Raw genomic sequence first — 20990 nt, 5'->3', positions numbered from 1 at the left:
GCGGCCCGGCGTCACCCACCGACACCACCACGCCGCTCCCCGCGTATGCCCTGTCGCACTGCGCTTGTGTGGGCCCGTGCCGGCCGCTGGCCCCGCAGGTGGTGAACAGCCAAGGCCCCTCGGTGCCTGGGAGCAGGGAGGGAGGAAAGGGTCGGCGAGGCCCGGGCCAGGCCTGGGAGTCTAGGCCTGGTGAGCAAAAGGGAGGAGCCTGGAGCTCACCTAGAGGATTTGGAGAGCTGGTCCGCCGGGAGGTAACTTTTGAGTCCCAGCGGCTGGGAACTGGCAGCAGAGGGGGCGAGGGTGTAAGAAAAAGCACCTGGGTCCCCGAGCTGGAGCAGAGAATGATGCCTGAAAGGTGGTAGACAGAGGGATTGGGAGAGGGAGTGGGATGCTAAACGTTGGGAGGGCAGATAAGAGACCAAAACCCCTCAAGTGAGCTAGGCGTGGTGCATGCCTGTAATCCTAGCACTCTGGGAGGCTGAGGCAGGAGGACTGCAAATTCGAGTCCGGACTGGGAAATTTAGTGGCTTAGCGAGACTGTCTCAAAAAAAGGGGGGGGCGGGGGTTGTGATTCTGGGTTCAATCCCCAGTATCACAAAAACAAAACAACCCCACCACCACCAACTGCCAACCCTTGCTACTTGCAGCCTCACCCAAGGCCCCACAGCCAGTGTCCGCTACCACGCAAAGCAGTCACGGAAGCCTCCCGTTATATATCCGGCCAAGGTTTTCCTCTTTTCCACTCCCCATGTAGGGCGGTGGCCCCAGGGCTTGTCCCTCGGATTGGGGCACAGCCGGCAGCTTTGCGATTTACACCCACAAACAGAACAGAGAACTTGGGCGTGAAGGTCCAAGGCTCTGGGAGACACCACAGCGACCTCTGCGCTACCGCCATCCCTGTGCCTAAGCAGCTTCTGGGGCTGGCAGGTTCCCGACCGGCCGACACCCCACACTCACCCGCAACCTCGAGCCACAGCAACAGCCTACCCATGAGGCCCATCACCCCTTCGGCAGCGCCTGGCGGAGAGTGCCTAGAAGTCTGCGAGACGCCCCGGGGGACCCGAAGGCAGCTGGCCACGCCCACTCACTCTACTCGGGTGAGCTAGGAAGGGGCGGGGCGTGAGGCAGTGAGGGCCCCCACCCGGGGCTCTGTGACTCCAGTCCTCGGATATAGCTCGGGTGGGATCTGGGCTAGGGGAGGAGGTTCCCACCCTACTCCTCTAAGGCAGCGTGGCGGGAAGTAGCCGGCTGCACCTCTGGTACTGGGCAGTTTTCTGGGGCCAGGAGATGGGTGTGTGCCTCCTGTGGTGGCGGGGGTGGCATGGGGAGTACTATTTAGTCTTTTCAGGGCCGTTGATTGCAGGCAGAGCCTCCTGGACACCCTGAGAAGCATGAATTTCTGAGTTCACGCTATCCTGTTAAAGCTCTGAACAATTTTGATGTGGCAGAGGCAGTCTGAGTATTAGTGCTGGCACGCCTGGTCATGGCTGATGGCTGAGGCAGGGTGCAAGGTCCAACAGACCTCTCCACTCTGAGATGGTAACCCCATCACCTGCGAGATTCCTGGGAGGGAAACTGCACCCAGGCAACTGGAAGGGCTAGTTTCCGACTTTGTATATTGGGTCCTCAGGCTTTTACTAAAAATGCCCTACCCACAAACACACACTGGGAAGTGAACTGCAGAGTCTTTGCGTAAAACACAGTTCTCAAATTGTAGTTGGTCTTGGGTAGCAACACCAACATCACTTGGGACTCTACAAGTTTGAACCACATTCCAGATACATCGACTCAAGCCAGGCATGTAATCCCAGCACTCAGGAGGGTGAGGCAGGAGGATGGCCATGAGTTGAAGGCCAGACTGAATGGTCTCAAAACACAAAAACTAAAACAAAACAGACGAACTGACTCTGAAACTCTGGTGGTAGTGCCCACCAATGTTTTAATAAGTTTACAGGTGATTTTTGTCATGTAAGCTTGAGGACTCTTACAAATGAAGATATACTAATTGCTTAATAAAATCTATTGGCCAGTTCTGCATTCAGCAGAAGAGCACGCTCTCCTTATTAACAGGGCCAAGCCTGGCATGGTGCACTCACTCTGCAGATACACAATGGTAATTCCACATGGCAAACAACAGACAGTATAAGCCCAAGTGCCAGAATTCACACAAGAGAACGATCCAGAAAGTCTACCAGAATAAAGAGATGAAGCAGTCAATGTTCTGATTTACTCCTTCCAGCCATGGTCCTGCACTGGGACGGTGGTATAGGACTGCTACACACCAGGCTGATGTCTGACTTCACATCTCCAGGTGCAGGCAGTGGAAACAGGGCCATAGATGCTGCCTGATGAAGGATGTCTATGCTTGGAGAGAGTTTTTCTGCAAGTACCCCATTCCCAAATTCATAGCCCTGGCCTGGCTCTACTCAAGAACTAGGACCCCCATTCTTGCTGTGGACTAAGCTTTCACCTTCCACTGATTCCTGCACCACCTCTCCTCCTTGGGACAAGCTACCCTCTCTAGACCAGCTCTGAACAAATGTGACAAATATCAGTTCAGCTGCGCATGGTGGTGACTTGTAATCCCAGCACTTGGAAGGCTGAGGCAAGGAGGACTGCATGAGTTCGAGACCAGCCTGAACTACGTATCAAGACCTTGGGCTGGGGATTTAGCTCAGTGGTGCCACACCTGCCATTAAGTTTGATCCCTGGTACTGCAAAAGTAAATAAATAAAAATAAAAAAGACATCTCAAAAAACCGAACCAAACCAAAAATAAGCAAAATCACTCTAAATCAGTTGGGAGACTAAACAAAGAATTTCTTGGGAACAAGGGGAAAAAACGAGAGCCAAGACCTGGCATGTAAGGGTACAAGATCCCAGTAATGAATGTATCTGGTAGCTGTACTGTCTACCTAGAATGTACCAATAAATTAAATTAAAAAAAAAAAAAAAAATTTCTTTTAGCATTGCATTTGGATACCCTGGCCCAGGGTGGGGATTGGGATAGGTGAGAAGTGTAGATCTTTATTCCTAGCAGACACCCTGAGTCCTCAGATCCTGAGCTCCTGAGCTCCAGGTATTAGGATGGAAAGGCTCATTTTGTTCCACAAAAGCTCAAACAGTATGTTTTTTTTTAAAAAAAATTTTATACTAGGAATCAAACTCAGGACCTTACACTTTGCCAGGCAGGCGCGGCGCCAATGAGCTACATCCCTGGCCCCAAATAGTGTGCTCTTGGCCGGGCGAGTCTTTTGCTCCTCTGTGCTTGCTCGCCCCAACGATATGATGTCCTCTGGCAAGGCTGGGGAATGAGTTTATCCCTCCATCTTTGATCCCTGACACTCTAGGTCTCTAACACTACATCCTGGAGCACCCCTGAGGCCAGTGTCTGGAGGTACTGCTGCCGCAGCGGGGGCAACTGGGAATTAAAAAAAAAAAAGAATTTCTTTTAGCATTGCATTTGGATACCCTGGCCCAGGGTGGGGATTGGGATAGGTGAGAAGTGTAGATCTTTATTCCTAGCAGACACCCTGAGTCCTCAGATCCTGAGCTCCTGAGCTCCAGGTATTAGGATGGAAAGGCTCATTTTGTTCCACAAAAGCTCAAACAGTATGTTTTTTTTTAAAAAAAATTTTATACTAGGAATCAAACTCAGGACCTTACACTTTGCCAGGCAGGCGCGGCGCCAATGAGCTACATCCCTGGCCCCAAATAGTGTGCTCTTGGCCGGGCGAGTCTTTTGCTCCTCTGTGCTTGCTCGCCCCAACGATATGATGTCCTCTGGCAAGGCTGGGGAATGAGTTTATCCCTCCATCTTTGATCCCTGACACTCTAGGTCTCTAACACTACATCCTGGAGCACCCCTGAGGCCAGTGTCTGGAGGTACTGCTGCCGCAGCGGGGGCAACTGGGAGTACAGCTCAAAGCCCTCTGGCAGGCTAGAGCTGGGAAGCTTGTAGTGGAGGAGATGCTGCCGGAGACCCTGCAGAGATGGAAGAAAGGTTATGAAATGGGGAGCGAGACTATGCTCCCTGCCCCAAGCCCTTTCATATCCCACCTTCCTAGGCCCCTGCCTACCTCATCCGCCAGCAGCCATGTTTTCTGCAGCATGCTCCTTCGGGCAGCTTTCACCTCATCCTACAAACACAAGGGAAAGGTGGCACTAAATCCAGGACTGGCACCAACCACCACTGGCCTTGCCTGACCCTCGCCTCCTCCCCAAATGGCTCCAAAGCAGCTCAGTTGCTAGGAATGAAACTTACTGAGCTCTTTGGGTCCTGGGAGAAAATGAAGCTATTGACATGAGCCACAGCCACAGCATAGAGCACAGGGCACCAATGTGGGCGGAGTGCACCAGTGACCAGTGCCCTGAAGTAGAGCAGAAGCAGGGCCAGGCTGTCTTCAGGAGGTCTTGTGTAGCACTCGAGGGGCACAGGCAGCTGTGACAGAAATGACACATGAAGTGAAGGGCAGGGAGGGAGCATGCATCATTGCACAAGGCAGACAGTGGATGGTCACAAGAGGGCAGAGACCAGGCCTAGCCATGCAGTGACATCCACCCTTTAGCACATGGATGAAGGCTAGCAGACCAGAGAGCTCTTGAGAATTGTTATTGCTTAGTACTTCTTGTTTAATAAACTTACAAATTTTTTTCAGTGCTAGGGGTCAAATCCAGGCTTTGTGCATGGTAGACAACCACTGTTATCACTGAGCCATATCCCAACTTGTTTTTTACACTAAGTTGCCCAGGCTGGCCTTGAACTTATAATCTTCCTGCCTCAGCCTCCTGAGTAGCTCGGGTTATAGGAGTGTACTACAATGCAATGTGTTATTTATTGATGTATTTATGGTTTTTTGGAGACAAGATCTTGTTATATTGCCAAGGTTGGGCTGGAATTTGCAATCCACCTGCCTCAGCCTCCCAAGTGCTGAGATCACAAGCATGTGTCCCTGTGGCCAGGTACAATATAATGTTCTTTTATTTCCTAAATGTATTTTTTCTTTTTAGTTCTCTTTTAATAAGACATATTTATACAATGTGTATATTAAAATAGTCCTTTTAAAATCACCAAAATAAATTGTAAGTAAAAAAACCAAGTCTTAAGAAAAGAAAAGTAGAGGGCCAGGGATGTAGCTCAGTGGCACCATGCTTGCCTGGCAAGTGCAAAGTTCTGAGTTTGATCCCTGGTACCAAGAAAAAAAAAAACCAGTAGTGTCTTTATGATTTGTAATTCTCTTCCCTCTCCCACTCCCCCTCTCTCTCTCTGTCTCTCAATACTGGCAACTGAACCAGGTCCTCCACACTAAGCTACATACTCCATACCCAGCCCTTTTTTTATTTTTGAGGCAAGATCTTGCTATGCTGCTAAATCATCAAGGCTTGAGCTTGCAATCTTTTTTTTTCCTTTGGTGCTAGGGACTGAATTGAGGGTCTTCACAGTGAACTACATCTCCAGCCCTTTTTTACATCTTGAGACAAGCTTTTGTTAAATTGCCCAAGCTGGGCTTAAATTCACATCTTCCTGCCTCTGCTGTCCAGTGCTAGGATTAAAGGCACGCACTACCACCCAGCTGAGAAAATCTTTTCTGATCTATATTGTAGCACCTAACAGGCAAGAAACCAGGCCTGGTTAATAATAAAAAGAAGTAAAGAGGGTTGGGAATGTAGTCTTGTGTGAAGGCCCTGGATTTAATCCCCTGTACTACAAATAAGAAAAAGAAAAAAAGAATACCTACTATATGCCATTTAAACCCTTTTCATGGATTCTAACCCCCTCAAGTCCCCCAAAAGGTAAGGTAAGGAACGAGGCCCAGCAAAGCTCCCCACCCTTGGGTGCCCCCTGGAGGGTGCCATGGCAGGCCCCACTGGGCTGAGGTACCTTGGTCAGAGGCAGCCCCAGAGCACGCAAGGCTCCCATGTGCTCCCCGAAGAGGGCGAGGCGCAGGGTGACACTGAACTGACGCTGCAGGGGAAAGAGGACCAGAGCCGCAAAGAGGTGGTCCCCAAAAGAGACAGCCTCGAAATGCTCTAGGAAGCTGGCATAGAGGTCAGGGAAAGACGCAAGACCAGGAAGCGGGCAGTCCAGGCGTAGGCTCAGCAGGACTTGGGGCCGACAGAGCTGGGCTAGGAGAGCCACTACCAGATGCTGGATGGGGGTCTCTCGGAACAGTTCGCTGTCCACCAGGAACACACACATGAGCCGTGCCAGGCGGGCAGCAGGAGGTACAGCCAGGAGGGCCTCGGGGCGCCAGCTCTCCAGAACAAGCACCCACTGCAGGACCCGCATGGCTGTCCCCACAGTATTGGTGGGAGCGAGCCCTGAAGGGGCATCAGAAGCCCAGTGGTAGAGATGAATCAATGGCTGAAAGGGCCAATCAGTGGGCAGCAGAGGCTCCTGAGGTGCAGGCAGCAGCAGGGTTGGGACTTGCTGTAGGTCCCCTCGGTACAAGGCCTGGGAAGCCAGCAGGCTGGCCTGGGCCAGTGAACAGTGGGTCAGGTAACAGTTGCGGATGCTGGGAAGGTCGTGGCAGGCCTGAGCGAGGAGAGCCCCTCGCCCACACGCAGGATCCCTGCTGCTCCCTAAAGACAGCCGATCGGAGAAGTCAGCTGCCTCTGGACCTCCTGATGTGCTCTCTCTGTGACAGAACCCAAAAGTCAAAGACAAGGGCTAGAACCCCAGCACCCAGAAGGCTAAGCCAGTTCTGAGGGCTCCCAGCTTCCCAGAGCCTTTGTGTTTTCCCTCACTAGTGGAGGTCAAACCCAGAGCTGCATGCATGTTAAGAGTTATAGGCCCAGGTTCCCCAGAGGCTTCTAAATTCAGTCCTGTTTCTCTCTGTCACCTGATGACCTCCCAAGCAGAGCTGTGAGTGGTTAAGATAATGGACAGGGAGCCCACACCACAGGTGCAATGCACATAACTTCTCTGTGCTTGTTCCTAGTTTAATTTTTCTTTTTTTTTGGTACCAGGGATTGAACTCAGGTCCTTGGGCTTCCAAGGCAGGCCACCAAATCACTGAGCTAGATCCCCAGCCCTATGTGCTTGTTCCTTCACAGTAAACGGAGGACAGTGACAGTCCCTTTAGCCATATGGCACACCCCAGGGGTCACCAGACACAGAACACATACTCAGTAACTAATGATGCCTCTATGTAGTTTATACACTACTTTTCACCTATAGATTTGCACTAAAGTTTCATGATCATTCTCTGGTGTGTGAACCTCATCTTCACTTTACTAAGGAGGACACAGGAGCTCAGACAGGTTACATGTAAGTCAGGAAAAGAAAGGGAAACCTAGGTCCGCTGCCTTCAAATCAGGCTACTCTGCCAACCATAGCAGCACTCTAAGGGCTGGGGTGAGGCCCCAAACCTGCACTCACGGGAGGAACTCCAGCCGGAACACACAGCTCCGCAGCAGCTCCTGGGCAAGGTGCTCACTCCCAGGCAGCAAACGGCTCAGCAGGGCCAAGGCCACAGCGTGATAGAGGGCAGCACCAGTGGCCGGTACTGGATGGAATGTTGCCTGTGGAGAGGAAGGAGAGGTAAGGTGTTATCAGTGCAGGGAGGACAGGGTGCAGGGAAGAACGCAAAGAGGGAGAAGCCAACAAAGGCAGGGGTAGACCCAGGGTATGTCTGGAACACAGAGGAGCTGCCAGGCGTGGCAGAGAAGTAGGAGGGCTAATAGGGAGGGAAGGACCTGCAGACAGGGAACCCACCACTTTCTGAGCCAGGGAGAGTGCCAGGTATTGCAGGTGGTGCTCGTGGCGCAGGGCCCACGCGGAGAAGGGTGTGAGGTGTGGGGCAGGGCCAGGAGCCACACACTGGCGGAAATAGTTCTCGAGTCCTGGGGCAACCAGTACAGCAGCCAGCTGAGGGAAAGCAAGTTTGTTCAGATCCAGGAACTGACTGATGCTTTCTGGGGTTCCCAGGTGGCTGCCCCACCAGACAGTCCGACAAATGAGTGCTGACAGCAAGGTCTCCCCACCTTCTTTCTGACCCCTGCCACCCTTTCCCAGACTGGTCACTACTTGGCACCCAGAGCTTACCTGGCCACAGAGCCCCTTGTGGATCTGAGCCAGGGTGTTCAAGACACAGAGGAGGGCAGTGAGAAACGGGAAGGGTGAGGCTGAGCCAGCCAGGCTGAGTTGGGGGCAGCCACCTGCACAGCCCAGTGACACAAGGCTGGGGAGAGCTTCGGGGGCCGGAGCACAGAACAGTGGGTTGCAGAGAGGAGAGCAGAGCCTGCAGGCAGAATGCAGAAGCTGAGGGACTCTGACCTGGGATGCACCGGGCTGGAAAAGGCCTGGGCATGGCTGTGTAGCCCACTGACTGCTCTCCATGAAGGACTCAGGCTTCCCCAGACCTCTGGAGGCAGCACTCTTGGAAAGGCCAGGGAAATGGACCCAGGAGTCCTCCCCTGCCTCCCCCAGCTATACATACCCAGAACCTACCTAAGGGAATCCCACAAGCTTCCCAGAGATTTTTGGCACAGCAGTGGCTGCAGCAGATCCTCCAACAGGCGCTCCATGTCCTGAAGCTCATCCTCAGGGCATAAGCTTACCTGAGGATCCAGGGAACCACTGAGCTGAGGGATGGCCCGGGCATCTGTGCTCCTGCCCGTGTTCCCAGGCCACCCTCGCACCCCAAGAGCCCAGCGATCAGTTTGGATGGTTCTGCAGTCTGACTTTTGTGAGGGCCAAATGGCCCGTGCAGCACCCAGTGTCTAGACATGGATGAAGACAGCATGAAGGCTACAGGAGAGCTGAGCTTCTTGAGCATCTCTGTCCCCATCAATATGGCTTCCTGAAAACTCCACTGTGATGTGGAGGTGGGAGCCAGAGGTCAATGAGTAAAGGTGAAGGAGGGTGGGGCTCAGGATAGCCTGGTGGTACAGCACTTGCCTAGCATGCACGAGGCCCTGGCTTTCACCCACAGAAACAGCAACAAAGAGGTGGAGGATAAGGAAAGGTACGGACAAGGAGGCAGGAGTGGAGGTAGCCATGGAGAGGGCAGGGGGTTGGGACGCACAGGGCAGGCACAGAGCTGGAGAGGCATGTAGGCGGTACTCACCTGCTGACTCCAGGCCTGGTAGTAGGCACTCAGGAACAGCAGGCAGGCAGTAGGCACTGGGCCCAGGTTACGCCACCTCTCAGGTCTGGGCAGCAACTTCAAGGTCTGTCTCAAACATGGCTCCACTAGAGGCTGGAGTCCAGATACCTGCGTCCAAGTGACTGAGGAAGGGGTGGTCGGCAGGGCCTCAGCAGATTCTCTGCAGGAGTAACAAGGGCAAGTGAGGAGATGGCTGTCTTACTCCCGCCAGGCCCAGTCACCTCTCCCTGGGGAGGGGCACATTCCCACATGTCCTGGCAATGCCAGCAGTCCTGCTGGCAGGTCAGGACTCAGCCTACCTGTGGGACTCAGCAGGGCTGCTACCAGCTGCCAGGGTCAGCTGGGTGAGGAGAGTGAGCAGTGCAGCCACCCGCTGCATGGATAAGGCCCGTGGTGAGTGGACGCTGAGCTCTGCAGGCATGGCCTGCAAGGCCTTCATGAGCACTGGGTACAGCTCCCTATGGAAGATCAGCGACTTTTCATAGCAGCCAGGGAGATGCAGACCCAGGGAACAGACCCAGCCCTGACCAGGGACCCGCAGTTTGGAGAAGGAGGATGAGGACAGAGAAGACCCCAAGGCTGGGCACTCTTAGAGGGCTGGACCTGAAAATTGGGAAGAATGTGGCCCTTGGAGGCTGCCTGCAACAGGGAACTTCTTTGTGGTATCATCAAGATGACAGTGCTTTTGTGCACTGATGCCTCTTCCCCAGCAGGCCCTGACCCGCACTGCTCTCATCCCCAATGGCACCCCCACTTCCACAGGGGCTGAGATGTCAGGTCTCTCGTCACCTGTAAAGATCACCGCCCTGTCCATAGGAGGCGGCCACGGCCCACAGACGCAGGGCCTCCGTGCTCAGTATCTCTGCTTCCTCTGGGGGCAAGGACAGTTCTTGGGGAGCCTCAGCTATGAAGCGGCACAGGCGGCTTCTGAGATCAAAGCTGCTCAGCTGGGGAGGGGGAGAGTTGGGGTTAAGGGTCAGACCAGATGGAGTCACAACAATCATCAGGTTCTTTCACTACGGAAACTGGCTCAACTTGGCCTGTTCCAAGCCTTGGTGGTGCCACAGGGTCACAGCTCTAAGGAGGGTCAAACTCTCCCTCTCTTTTAATGACCTACTTTGGCCGGTGCTGAGAATCAAACCAAGAGCTGCCCTCTTCAGCAGGCACTTGTCCTAGACTATTTGGCCATGGCTGATGAGTGCCCCTGTGTATGTGTTTCTTCTGATCTGGTCCAGGGCAGGATACACCAGGCTGCAGGGGACCTACTTCCTGTCTGGTGGTTTCTATTGTACGTCTAAAAGACAATCAGACTTGTGCCAGGTGTGGTGGCACACACCAGTGATCCCAGCACTTAGGAGACTGAGGCAGGAGGATCACCTCAAGTTCAAGGCCAGCATAGGATACAGAGCAAGACGCTGTTGCAAATAAATAAATAACCAACTAACCAACCAACCAATCAACCAGACCAAAGAAGAAGAGCTGGCCACCCAGAGCTCAGGGGCCCTGCCTAGCTTCCAACCCAGCCTTGTCTTGTGATCACACCCCTTCTATATCCTACTCACCAGCCGGGCAGCAATATTCCTACCAGCCGAAGCCAGAACTCGAAGTAGCTTCATGGCAGCAGCACAGGGTACTTTGTGTAGACTGGGGGTAGGTCTCATTGCCACAGGAGACCAACTGGTGGGAAGGAACTCTCGAACTATGGTTTCTATGAGCCGTGGGCATTCCAGTACCTGTGGGGGAACAGGAGAAACAGAGGAGGTAGGAAGGCAGAGAGAAAGGCTGGGCTCTGGTGTACTCTGTGCTCATACCCTTGTTCACTCTTTCTCACCCTTGTGGCTGACTCCAGGGAATGTCGGGACAGGCGGATGAGCACAGCCAGTATGTCAAGGACTACAGCAGGCCCCGGGCAGGTCACCTCTAGTACATAGCGCAGCCGAGGCAGCAGTTTGGTAGCCAGGAGCCCCTGGGGGTTGAGAGAAAAACCCACTGCCAAATGCAGATGAGCTCTGATGACCCTTCCTGCCCAAAACGCTTGCTCACTGAGTCTGGGATGGGAAAGAACCCTTCCCTCTACCTTGATGACATCATGTCGTGCAAGGTCAGGGGGAGGACGCCTTCTTTCCTCAGGGCTCTTCTTCGCTCTGTCTGCTGGAGGCTCTTCTTCATCCTCATCTTCCTTGTCCTTCCAGCTGGGCATCAGAGGAAAGACCAATGCTCCGTGGTACCAAGAGAAGGTGCTGTCCAGGAGCTCCTGAGGGAAGACGGAGGTAGGAAAGGAAGGGGCAGGAAGTGAGTCCAGAGGTAGAGTAGAAGCCTTTAGAAAAGGACAAAAAGGCAAGGTTTCCCAGTGTTGGGCCTTTAGAAGGTGAGTTTGCCATCCCATACTCCACTCTGCCCACAAAGCTGTGGCATGGGGCACGCCCAGCATGAGAAGCAGGGTCCCATCCCTGTGGTACCTCATCTCTAGGTGCCACCAGTAGAACCCGTAGAGCCTGGATAGCAGCTGCAATGACCCCATCTACTCTGTCATCCAAAGAGAAGCGCAGCAGGAAGAGGAAACCAGCATCCAAAAGGAGGCGTAACACACTGTCCGGTAGGCGATCCTCAAACTCGCCAGCCTGGGCCTTAGGGTAGGAGGATAAAACCTTGCTGAAAATGTTGAAGTCACATAAAATCTTAGCCATCCCATGATCCTGTGCTTGCCTCATTCCCAGCCTGACCCACAGACAACTTGTATATGGATTTGTGCCAGGTGGAAAGGGAAGGAGGTAGGAAAATCTAAGGTTGAGAGGTCAGGGTGTGGTATGGGGCTGGACAGGCCAGGACAGAAGTCTACTTACTCTGCCAATGACCAGGGATAACACATGCAGTGCTAACACTCGCTGTTGAGACACTTGGCTTCGGGTCAGGTGGAACAGCTCCTGTAAGGAGTAGCCTGCTCTCTGGAGCAGGAACAGGAAGTCAAAAGGAGGCAAGATGCAGGGCAGTGACCCAGAAATATCCAGCAAGATGCTAGGGAAAGACAAGATAAGTAAATACATTCCTTGTCCCTTGTCCCTGTTTTCCATGAGGCCTGAAAATATGACATGTATACATGTACCTGGCATAAGGCAGATGGGGGAAGGTAGCAATTGATTTTTAATTTGCAACTGGAGGACAGGAAGGATGTGGACCTGGAAAAATGATCTGGTCTCATGGACAGGCAGTTCCAGGGAAGCAAAGGTATAGGGTTTCCCTGGACTGAGCCCTGAGGGGGTCCCTGAGCACAGGGGAAGGGAGATGCCAACAGAGTGAGTGGTCCAGCAGGAGGGAAGGAGGCAGGGCTGGAAGGGTGGCAATGTCTGCCTGTGGAAGCATGTCTTGCTTCCTCGAGCAACTGGAAGCTAGGAAACTTGCTGAGGTGAGGTGTGGCCTGAGCCGGGCCAGGGAGAATCAGTGTGGCAGCCAAGGAAGGATGCAATGCCCTGAGAAAAAGCAAGGAGGGCCTGGTAACTCAGCAGACACCAGGGGATAAGACTATGGTCCAGGAGCACTGGGGAGGTGACAGAGTGGACTGGCAAATTTTAGGACTGACCAGAATGTGAGTAGCAGAAGTGAAAAATTCTGAGCCTAAGAAACTGAATAGGTAGCAAGGCCATGACCTGGAACAGGGCACACAGACCACAGTCGGCCAGGGTGCTTTTCCACATGGCTGGTAGAAGCTCCTCCCAAGAGTTGCCCAGTACTCCCAGCCCCAGGTCTCACCTCTGCCTCTTCTCCATGGTGGTGCAGGCCCAAGTGGGTAGGAAGGTCCACATCCGGGGCCAGGAGCTCTCCCTGAAGACTGAATCGGGCCTGCATTTTCTAATGGAACGAGAAAGACTGGCCTGGGGATCCATCTTCATACCTGATGCTTACCTTTAACCAAGCCTCTCAGGACTTAGGTCCTGACTCTGTCTGTGGAAATGGACTTCTTTGACAGTAGGGGCCAGGCAGGGTTTGGAAGAAGAGAGTGAGAGCAGAGCAGTGGTGTTTCTCAGACTCAGGGAACAATAGGGCCTAGGTGCTAGGTGCAAGAGCAGCAGTGCCACTCCTACCCTACAGGCCAGCAGGCTGTGCTCACCTCCTGTGTCCGCCGCCGGCGGACTGGGGGCAGGTCCTGGGTCCAGTGCAGCTTCTCCAGCTCAATAGTGTCCATGTGCAGCCATTCTTTGTGGGGAGCCACGGGCAGTTTCAGAGCTAGGGGGATGGAAGCACGATGGGCTTCCCTGAGGGACCCAGACAGCAGACAGAAGCTGCCACAGCCCCCTGAGCTCCTGGACCCAGGAGATTCTACCCTTCGTGGGGTAAGAGAGGCTTGGGAACAGGAACTCCTGAGAACAGGGTGAAGATCTTAGCTATGGTAGACCCAGCCATTCCTGGCTCTAAGCCCTCTGCTAACTGCAAGGATTTGCTGGGAAAGAAAAAAAGGATGAGAAGAGAGAGGAAAAGAAGACCAGGAAGAAGAGAAGACTACATATATAAGGAAAGCACAGCTCCCTACTCTCGGGAGCAACCCCTTGCAGGAACAGGGTAGAGGGGACAATGGGGGCACTGAATTGCTGTAGGGACCAGGACACACAAACACCTCCCCATAGCATTCTCCTGCTTCCTTGCTCCTACCCCCAGCCAACTGCCTGGCTGGCTCTGGATGCCTCCGGAGCAGGAGGCTCCTGGCTGTTGTAATTTAATTTCTTCCTTTGTTAATCCTAATGAAATAATCTAGTTTCTGGAAAATGAGTATTTCCACTGGCCTCTGCTTGAAATCTGGCATATTCATAGACCTTCACCAGCCTCTTCCTCTCCTATGCCCTGGCCCTGGCAGCTCCCAACATGGAAAAGAGGCAGAAGGAACAGAGGAGTGGAGAGGGCGACATTTGGGCAACTGAAGCAGGGGTGGGAGAGGGTCAGCTTGGAGAGCGAGCTTCAGCCATCATCCCATGATGCCTCTCACCAACAAGGGGAAGGAGCAGCAACAGGACAAGCAAATAGGAAGCAGGTGCAGGAAGACGTGCGTAGCATATGCAGACCAATTTGAGGCACTAATGAGGATTAACAGTCCATGTCCTAGGGCAGAGAAGGTTCTTTCTTCTCCACCCTCAAGGGCTAAGAAAAGGAACATTTTTCTCTTTTATCCACAAAAACATGGTCCTTGTCCTCCAAACCTGGGGCTCCTGGCTCCAGCTCATTGTCCTGCCTGGGCTCTCTGGCAGATGCTGACATGACAGGCTCCTCTTGGGTCACAGGGACTGAGGGTCCTCCTGGCCTCTGCTCCTCAAGGACCTTCTCTCCGGCCTGCTCCCAGGTGTGGCTGTGAGATCGCAAGAAGGCAACCATGCTGGGGTCTAGAGGACAGGGGAGCGTACAGTGAGGGAGGGCCAACCTCTAGGCTTCCTATGGCCTGGTGCCTGCTAGCAGCCTGCCTCTGGGTGCCAGGACTGGACAAGCTGCTTCCCAGCCCTGGCCTGACCCTGGGCCCTCCTGTTGCCTTCTTATGTTGCGGGATCCCTGAGGTCTGACCACCCTCCTTTCCTCTGCCCCAGGTTCCTGTGCTCGGCACCAGGTCATACATAGGTCAAAAATAAGTGGCTGTGTGGTAACTGAATGAATGTTAACTAAAGCCAAAGAAATGACATTTAAAGAAACGATTTAACCTTATCTTCTCTCAGCTAATTTATACATGTTTACAAAAATCTAGTATGTATTATACAGGTATAAGATACATAGCAGGGAACAAGATTGACCACGTGCCTAGAAACTAGAAATTAGGAGAGTTGACAGAAACCAGGAGGGAAGTGTGGCACACTGTTGTGTCAAGTAGCAGAACATACTGTAGTTACACTCAGGCCAGCGGTGGAGAACCTATGGCACACGTGCCATAGTGCACGTGCAGAAACCTCTGTCAGCAGCTGAGCATCAGCTGTTCTCTTCTAAACTAAACCCTCAGTATGCAGGTTTAATTGCAGTGTTTACACTTTGCAATAAATAAGTGGGTTTTGGGTTGCAGCTTAGGCACTTTTTCTCTAAAAGTTTTCCCCTTACTGCACTATACTATGATATAATAAAATGCGTGTGCTACATCAGATAGGAGAGGAATACACAGCACAATGGTTAAGAGTAGCTGGGCATGGTGGTTCATCGCTATAATCCCAACTACTCAAGGCTGAGGCAGGAGTTCAAGGCCAGCCTGGGATATACAGCAAGTTTAAGACCAGTTTGGATTACCTAGTAAGACCCTGTCTCAAACTACCCCCCACCTCAAAAAACAAACAAAAAACCCCAAAACAGAAACAGGCAGGGCCCAAGACACCAGACACAAATCTGGGTTGAAACCTATTTATGTTTAAATCTGGCCTATAGAACTGGGGTTATAACTCACTGGTAAAGTGCTTTCCTAGCATGTGTAAGGCCCAGGATTTGATCCCTAGCATTACAAAAAATGAATGAAGTAAATCTAGTCTGTACTCCTTACCAGCTACATGGCTGGGGGAGGTGTGTCTTAAAGTTTTGAACTGCGGGTTTTTTCATGAGTCAAATGAAGTTATTTCTCTCTCCCTCACAAGAGTGGTTTCAGGACAAAATGGGAGACTGTATGAAATCCCTGTGTGGTGCAGGGCACTCAAGTGAGCCTTCCCACTATGCAACAGTCTCACCCAACCCAGCCTACAGGAAAGCCAAATGCCTCACCAAGCTGGGCCAACAACCGCTGCTGCTCCTGCAGGATCTCCTCGGGAGCCATGGCTTGTAGTCTTGCTACATTCTCTTCATGGATGGTCTGGGCTTCCTGCTCAGCCTCATGGCCACTGAGCCCCTTTCCGGTGACCAGATGGGGCCCCTGGAAGCTGTGGCTGCTCCCCAGAGGCTGAGCGACCCGGTCCCTAGGTGCAGGTGCCTCACAGGTCATAGTACCTGGAAGAAGTGTATGATCAGTCTCCCCAGTCTGCTTTCCTGGCTGGGATGGACTCTGAGGCCTCCTCTAGGAGCCTATTAGCCCTGGAGACAGGAGGCAAGGCACCTCAGGTTGGGAGCAGCTGCTCTATTCGTTCTTCCTCTAAGAGTTCCAGGAAAAGCTTTCCCTCAGAAGCATCCCAACTTCTGACCCTCCTGTAGGATATCTAGGCATGCACTTCCACTAGTAATTGGCAGCATTCATGGAAATCTGGCCTATGTGTTTAGTTTCTGTCAGACACTTCTGCCTCCATCTTTTTCTTTTCAAGTTGCCTATGTCTGCCCCTCCCTGTACCTGAGACCCACAGTACTCAAGGGTGGAACAGGAACATGGGATGACTTTCTCTTGAGATGATAGTTCAAATTCACCTCCCTTTTGAGGTGGGAAAGATGTGTATCCACGGCAGACCCTATGACGGAGTCCTCACCCTCTGGTGGGTCCGGGTGGGGCATGGCTCCCACAGTGGATGGGGCCCTGCTTTCAGATCCCCTCCTGGCCGCAATCTCCTGGGCAAAAAGGCTTCTCTTACCAGATGCTGCTGGCTTTCCCTATGGGGCAAAAAGAAAACCCAATGATCATGCTCATTCTCCACTCCACCTCAGCTCCCTTTACCCTGGTCTCTGGAACACAGAGACAGAAGAGGCTCTGTTCAATCCACAGGGGCCACATCCCTAGTCCAAAGAAGCAGGGCTCCATAGAAACTCGGGGCTTGAAACCTAACCAGCTTGGGTTACAATTCCAGCTCTTTCATGTGTGAGATGTGTGGTGTGGAACAAGTTATTTATCTCTTTGGGGTACTTGTGTGCTTATCTGAAAAAATGGGGATAATGGTATCTACCTTACACAGGGTCATGAGGACTAGTGAGCCAGTGTGTATGACGAGCTTAGTATGATGCTGCTTTAGAAATGGAGTTAGCAGCTGGGTGTGGTGGCACATGCCTGTAATCCCAGCACTCCCAGGGCTGGGGCAGGAGGATTGCTGTGAGTTTGAGGCCAGCTTGCATTACTGTACATAGTAAATTCAGGGTCAGCTTAAATTAAATTTTGAGAACTTGTCTCAAAAAAATAAAAAGAGAGAGGGAGAAAAAAACTTAAAAATAAAAATGGAGTTGCTTATCATTAATAAAACTATCTTGGGCCGCGGATTTAGCTCAGTGGTTCTGTCATCTGCTTCATAAGCACAAAGTCCCAAATTGGATCCCTGATACAAAAAAAAAAAAAAAAAAAAAAAAAATCCCTATCTGGATGAGACTATGACTTTCCCCTAAGCACTGTTTAAGGTCACCCCAGCGAACCTGTCTCTCTCTCGAGCAACGGAACACAGCAGGGAAAGCTACGCCACTGGGCACAGGCAGCTTCACGGCCACTGACCCTGTATCTCGTTCCTGTGGCAACAAAGCACAGAGGAGTGAAGATGAAGACTTCTCCAGCCAGGAGCCCATGCCTGGACCATTTCCCATCCTGAGAACCTCAATGCAGGGAGTCACAAACACACCATGTATGAAGTCACAAGGCTTCTAATAAAGCCTAACGCGACAGGAAAGTCGGCCTTTACCCTCCTCCCCAATATCCTGGCTGCCCCCAATGTCTCGCCCCATGCAGCCAGGGTGAGACGCACAATAATCTTGGTCAAGACAGCAGTGATGTGCTGGTCATGTCTGCTCAACCTCTCCTCAGCATCCTCATCTGCAGACAGAGCTTGGCCAGGGCTGGGCCTCGCTCGCTTTGGGGGAGCAGGAACCAAAGCTGGGGGCAAATCTGGGAGATCTGAAAGAAACCACAGATGTGAGAATGTACATGCCTCCCCAGAAAGACTCTGTTATGAGTTGTATCTAGATGTTTCCCTAAAGCCTCATGTAGTCATAGGCGGAGATTTTAGAGGTGGCTGAATCTAGAGTGCGTGATGCTGGGATTGATTCATGGTTTAATGCTAGGATTAAGGGTGCCCCACCTGGGTATGAGTGCTACCTGCCCGAGTAGACTAGAAAGAATATAAGGAACAGAAAGAGGGCTGCTATGGTCACTCCTTGAGTGACCACTGCTGCTTTTGCTGGCTTCTGCCTGCCATAAGCTGTTTCTCCTTTGCCATGCCAACCTGCCTTGGAGCCAGCCAACTATGTACTGCAACCTCTACAAACTGTGAGCTATAATAAACTTTCCCTACTTTGAGTGTTGAATATTTTTTTCTCAGCAATGGGAAAAGTAATTAAAAGAGACACTGAAGGCTTGAGCGTGGGGGCAAAGGGAAAAAGGCAGCTGCTGTGGGGCCCTGGCTCGAGCTGAAACACCATGGATAAAATATTTAGATTTTGGGGGGAGTCCCATACTGGGATTGAACTCAGGACCTTGCGCTTACCAGGCATGCGCAGTGCCACTGAGCTAAATCCCCAGCCCATATGTAACTTTTCCGAGCCTTAGTTTCTCTATTTAAAAATGGGACTACAGCAATATTGTCTGAAGACAGGGCAGAACCTGACCACCTCAGCATGAGGGAGGGGCCATGAGACTGCTCCATTCTCCTCTCCACCCTAATGAGGGCACTCACCGTCCAGCATTACCATATCCCGATCATCCTGCTGCAGAGGCCGATCTGGGTTAGTGGAGCCACCTCTCCTGATGCCTTTCTTCACCAGCTGCACTGCTGGGGGAGCACCAGTGGCGAGAAACTGACTCTGGAAGCGCAGCAGGTCCACCTCAGACTCTCCTGGCTTTGGTCGGGACAGCATCTTGACACTCTGAACTTCCCCGGTGGGATTCCTTCAGGCACTGCTTCCCTGAGGAGACTTCCTCTCATTCAACCCTAAGAGCAGTAAAGACAGTGGCCCCTCTGCTACTGAGCCCTGATTCTCTTTATCACGTATCAGGGGGATCCTCTTTTTTGTCAGTCCACATGGACTCATTCCTTCTACATTCCTTCCCTCTTCAGCCTTCCCTGCGCCAAGAGCCTAGCAAAACCATCTACAGCCAACTCAGATCATTTATAATCTCAGAAACACCCAACAGGTAAAGAAAATGTCATCAGGGGCCAGGGTAAATGTGTCAGAACAAAGAGCGGTGATTTTATATCAAATTGGAGAGAACACGGACTGAAGGTATTCAGATTAAAAACCAGGGGCTGCAGATCAATACATAAAATCATTTGTATGTCTACATATTAACTAAGAACAACCAAGAAGTGGAATTAAGAAAACAATGTCATTAGCCAGATGTGTTGGTGCATGACCATAATCCCAGCTACTTAAGAGGGATGAGGCAAAAGGGTCAAAAGTTTAACACCAGCCTGGGCAACTTTGCAAATCCCTGTCTCAAAGTAAAATTTAAAGAAGGTTTGGGGCGTGGCAGAACACAATTCTAGCATGCATCAGGCCCTGGGTTTAATCATCAAGACAAGGAAAAAACAAAGCAAAACTAAATAGGCATGAGCTGTAATCCTAGCACCCAGGAGGGTAAGGCAGGAGGACTGACGCAAGTTTAAGGTCAGCCGGGGCCACATAGTGAGTTCAAGGCCAGCCTGAACTATATAGCAAGACCTTGTTTCAAAATACATACATACATTGAAAAAAAAGAAAAATTTCATTTACAATAGCATCAAAAAGGATAAAATGTCAGAGTAAATTTAACAAAGAATTACAAGATTTTCCCACTCAAAACTGTACAACTGGGACAGGGATTTGGTTCAGTGGTTCTGCTGCCTGCCTTGCAAGGGCAAGGGCCTGAGTTCAAGCCCTAGTATCACCCCCACCAAAAAAGATAAAAAAACTGTACAACTGCTGGGTATGGTGGTATATGCCTCTAATCCCAGCACTCAAGAAGCTAAGAGAGGAGAATGTACAAGGCCAGCCTGGGCTACAACGTGAGACCTATGTCAAGCCCCACCCTCAAAAAAAAAAAAACAAAAAAACAAAACAAAACTAAAAAGGGTCGGGAATTTAGCTCAGCAGTATGACCGCTTGTCTTGCAAGCACAAGGTCCTGAGTTTGATCACCAATATCAAAAACAACAACTATAAAACAGCTGCAGCTGGTGGTGCACTTTGGCAACCCCAGCACTCAGTAGGCTGAGGTAGGAGGATTGTCTGGAAGAGTTTGAGGCCAGCCTGGGCTACATGGTGAAACTCTGTCTCAAAAACAGAAACAAAAACTATAAAACACTGTTGAATCACAAAAGAACTAAGCAAACAGAAAGACATTCTATGCTCATGATATAGAAAACAATACTTTAAGGTGGGAACAGATTCCAAATCTGCAAATTCAATGGCATTCCAATAGCTCATTTTTACAAAAATTAATAAATTGAAGCTGGACATAGTGAAACACATCTACAATCACTGCTACTACTTGGGAGACTAAGGCAAGACAATCAGATGATCAGAAGTTCAAAGATAGCTTGGTCAATTTAGTAAGATCCTGTCTCAAAATAAAACTGTTAAAAAAGGGCTGAGATTTAGGTCAGTAGCACCATGACTGCCTTGCAAGCACAAGGTTCTGAGTTCAACCCCTGATACTAGGAAGGGGGGCGGATTACAAAAAAGGACCAGGGGGCTGGGGATTTAGCTCAGTGGTGCCACTGCCTGTCTCACAAGCACAAGGACCCAAGTTCAAGCCCTGAAACCAAACAAACAAACAAAAATAAATAAATCAATAAATAAAGGGCCGGGGATAGCCAGGTGTGGTGACAGAAGCCTGCGATCCTGGCCATCTGGGAGGATAAGACAGGAGAATCACAAGTTTGAGCTCCATGGGGGCAACTCAGTAACTTTTTTTTGGTCTTAAAAAAAAAAAAATCTTGTCTCAAAACAAAAAACAATAAAAGGGCTGGGGAACGTATCTCACTGCAAAGACCCTGGGTTCAACCTCCAGTAACACACACATGGCAAGCTGATTTTTTTTTTTTTTTTTTTTTTTTTTTTTT

At 51.3% G+C, this 20990-nt stretch overlaps 2 protein-coding genes and 1 long non-coding RNA gene across 4 annotated transcripts in view; 1 reads left to right on the top strand and 2 right to left on the bottom strand.

Annotated features, from left to right (window-relative positions):
• Positions 1–1064, bottom strand: part of LOC117286562 (leukocyte tyrosine kinase receptor-like) — a gene marked incomplete at its 3' end in the record, with an annotated part of 1728 nt that extends 664 nt beyond the window's left edge. The window contains exons 1-3 of the mRNA XM_033765290.1: positions 958–1064; positions 220–348; positions 20–126 (exon numbers count right to left, since the gene is read on the bottom strand). Of these exons, the coding sequence (XP_033621181.1) occupies positions 20–126; positions 220–348; positions 958–1000 (279 nt within the window). The remainder of the gene's footprint in view (positions 1–19; positions 127–219; positions 349–957) is intronic.
• Positions 1065–2901: 1837 nt separating this feature from the next.
• Rpap1 (RNA polymerase II associated protein 1) overlaps positions 2902–20990 on the bottom strand; it is a 23909-nt gene continuing 5820 nt past the window's right edge. Inside the window, exons 2-26 of one of the 2 annotated variants that reach the window (XM_010624731.2) lie at positions 18625–18879; positions 17698–17846; positions 17375–17464; positions 16507–16627; positions 15818–16039; positions 14296–14475; positions 13215–13330; positions 12857–12955; positions 11953–12054; positions 11569–11736; positions 11187–11363; positions 10941–11075; positions 10672–10842; positions 9899–10056; positions 9409–9567; positions 9071–9269; positions 8452–8561; positions 8047–8242; positions 7717–7869; positions 7381–7523; positions 5881–6637; positions 4264–4440; positions 4079–4138; positions 3864–3983; positions 2902–3375 (exon numbers count right to left, since the gene is read on the bottom strand). In XM_010624731.2, coding sequence (XP_010623033.1) covers positions 3346–3375; positions 3864–3983; positions 4079–4138; positions 4264–4440; positions 5881–6637; positions 7381–7523; positions 7717–7869; positions 8047–8242; positions 8452–8561; positions 9071–9269; positions 9409–9567; positions 9899–10056; positions 10672–10842; positions 10941–11075; positions 11187–11363; positions 11569–11736; positions 11953–12054; positions 12857–12955; positions 13215–13330; positions 14296–14475; positions 15818–16039; positions 16507–16627; positions 17375–17464; positions 17698–17846; positions 18625–18805 — 4173 coding nt within the window. In that variant the 5' untranslated portion in view covers positions 18806–18879 and the 3' untranslated portion in view covers positions 2902–3345. Of the gene's footprint in view, positions 3376–3435; positions 3984–4078; positions 4139–4263; positions 4441–5880; positions 6638–7380; positions 7524–7716; positions 7870–8046; positions 8243–8451; positions 8562–9070; positions 9270–9408; positions 9568–9898; positions 10057–10671; positions 10843–10940; positions 11076–11186; positions 11364–11568; positions 11737–11952; positions 12055–12856; positions 12956–13214; positions 13331–14295; positions 14476–15817; positions 16040–16506; positions 16628–17374; positions 17465–17697; positions 17847–18624; positions 18880–20990 lie in introns of those variants that run through there. The other variant, XM_010624730.1, reaches the window with a different exon arrangement.
• LOC117286530 lies at positions 10145–11661 on the top strand. Its single transcript, XR_004517708.1, has 3 exons — positions 10145–10317; positions 11302–11379; positions 11580–11661. It is a non-coding gene; the product is annotated as an uncharacterized LOC117286530 (long non-coding RNA).

The sequence above is a fragment of the Fukomys damarensis genome, unplaced genomic scaffold (genome assembly GCF_012274545.1).
Source record: "Fukomys damarensis isolate Sample0158 unplaced genomic scaffold, DMR_v1.0_HiC HiC_scaffold_17, whole genome shotgun sequence".
Lineage (NCBI taxonomy): Eukaryota > Metazoa > Chordata > Mammalia > Rodentia > Bathyergidae > Fukomys > Fukomys damarensis.
This window is presented reverse-complemented; position numbering and strand designations above follow the sequence as displayed.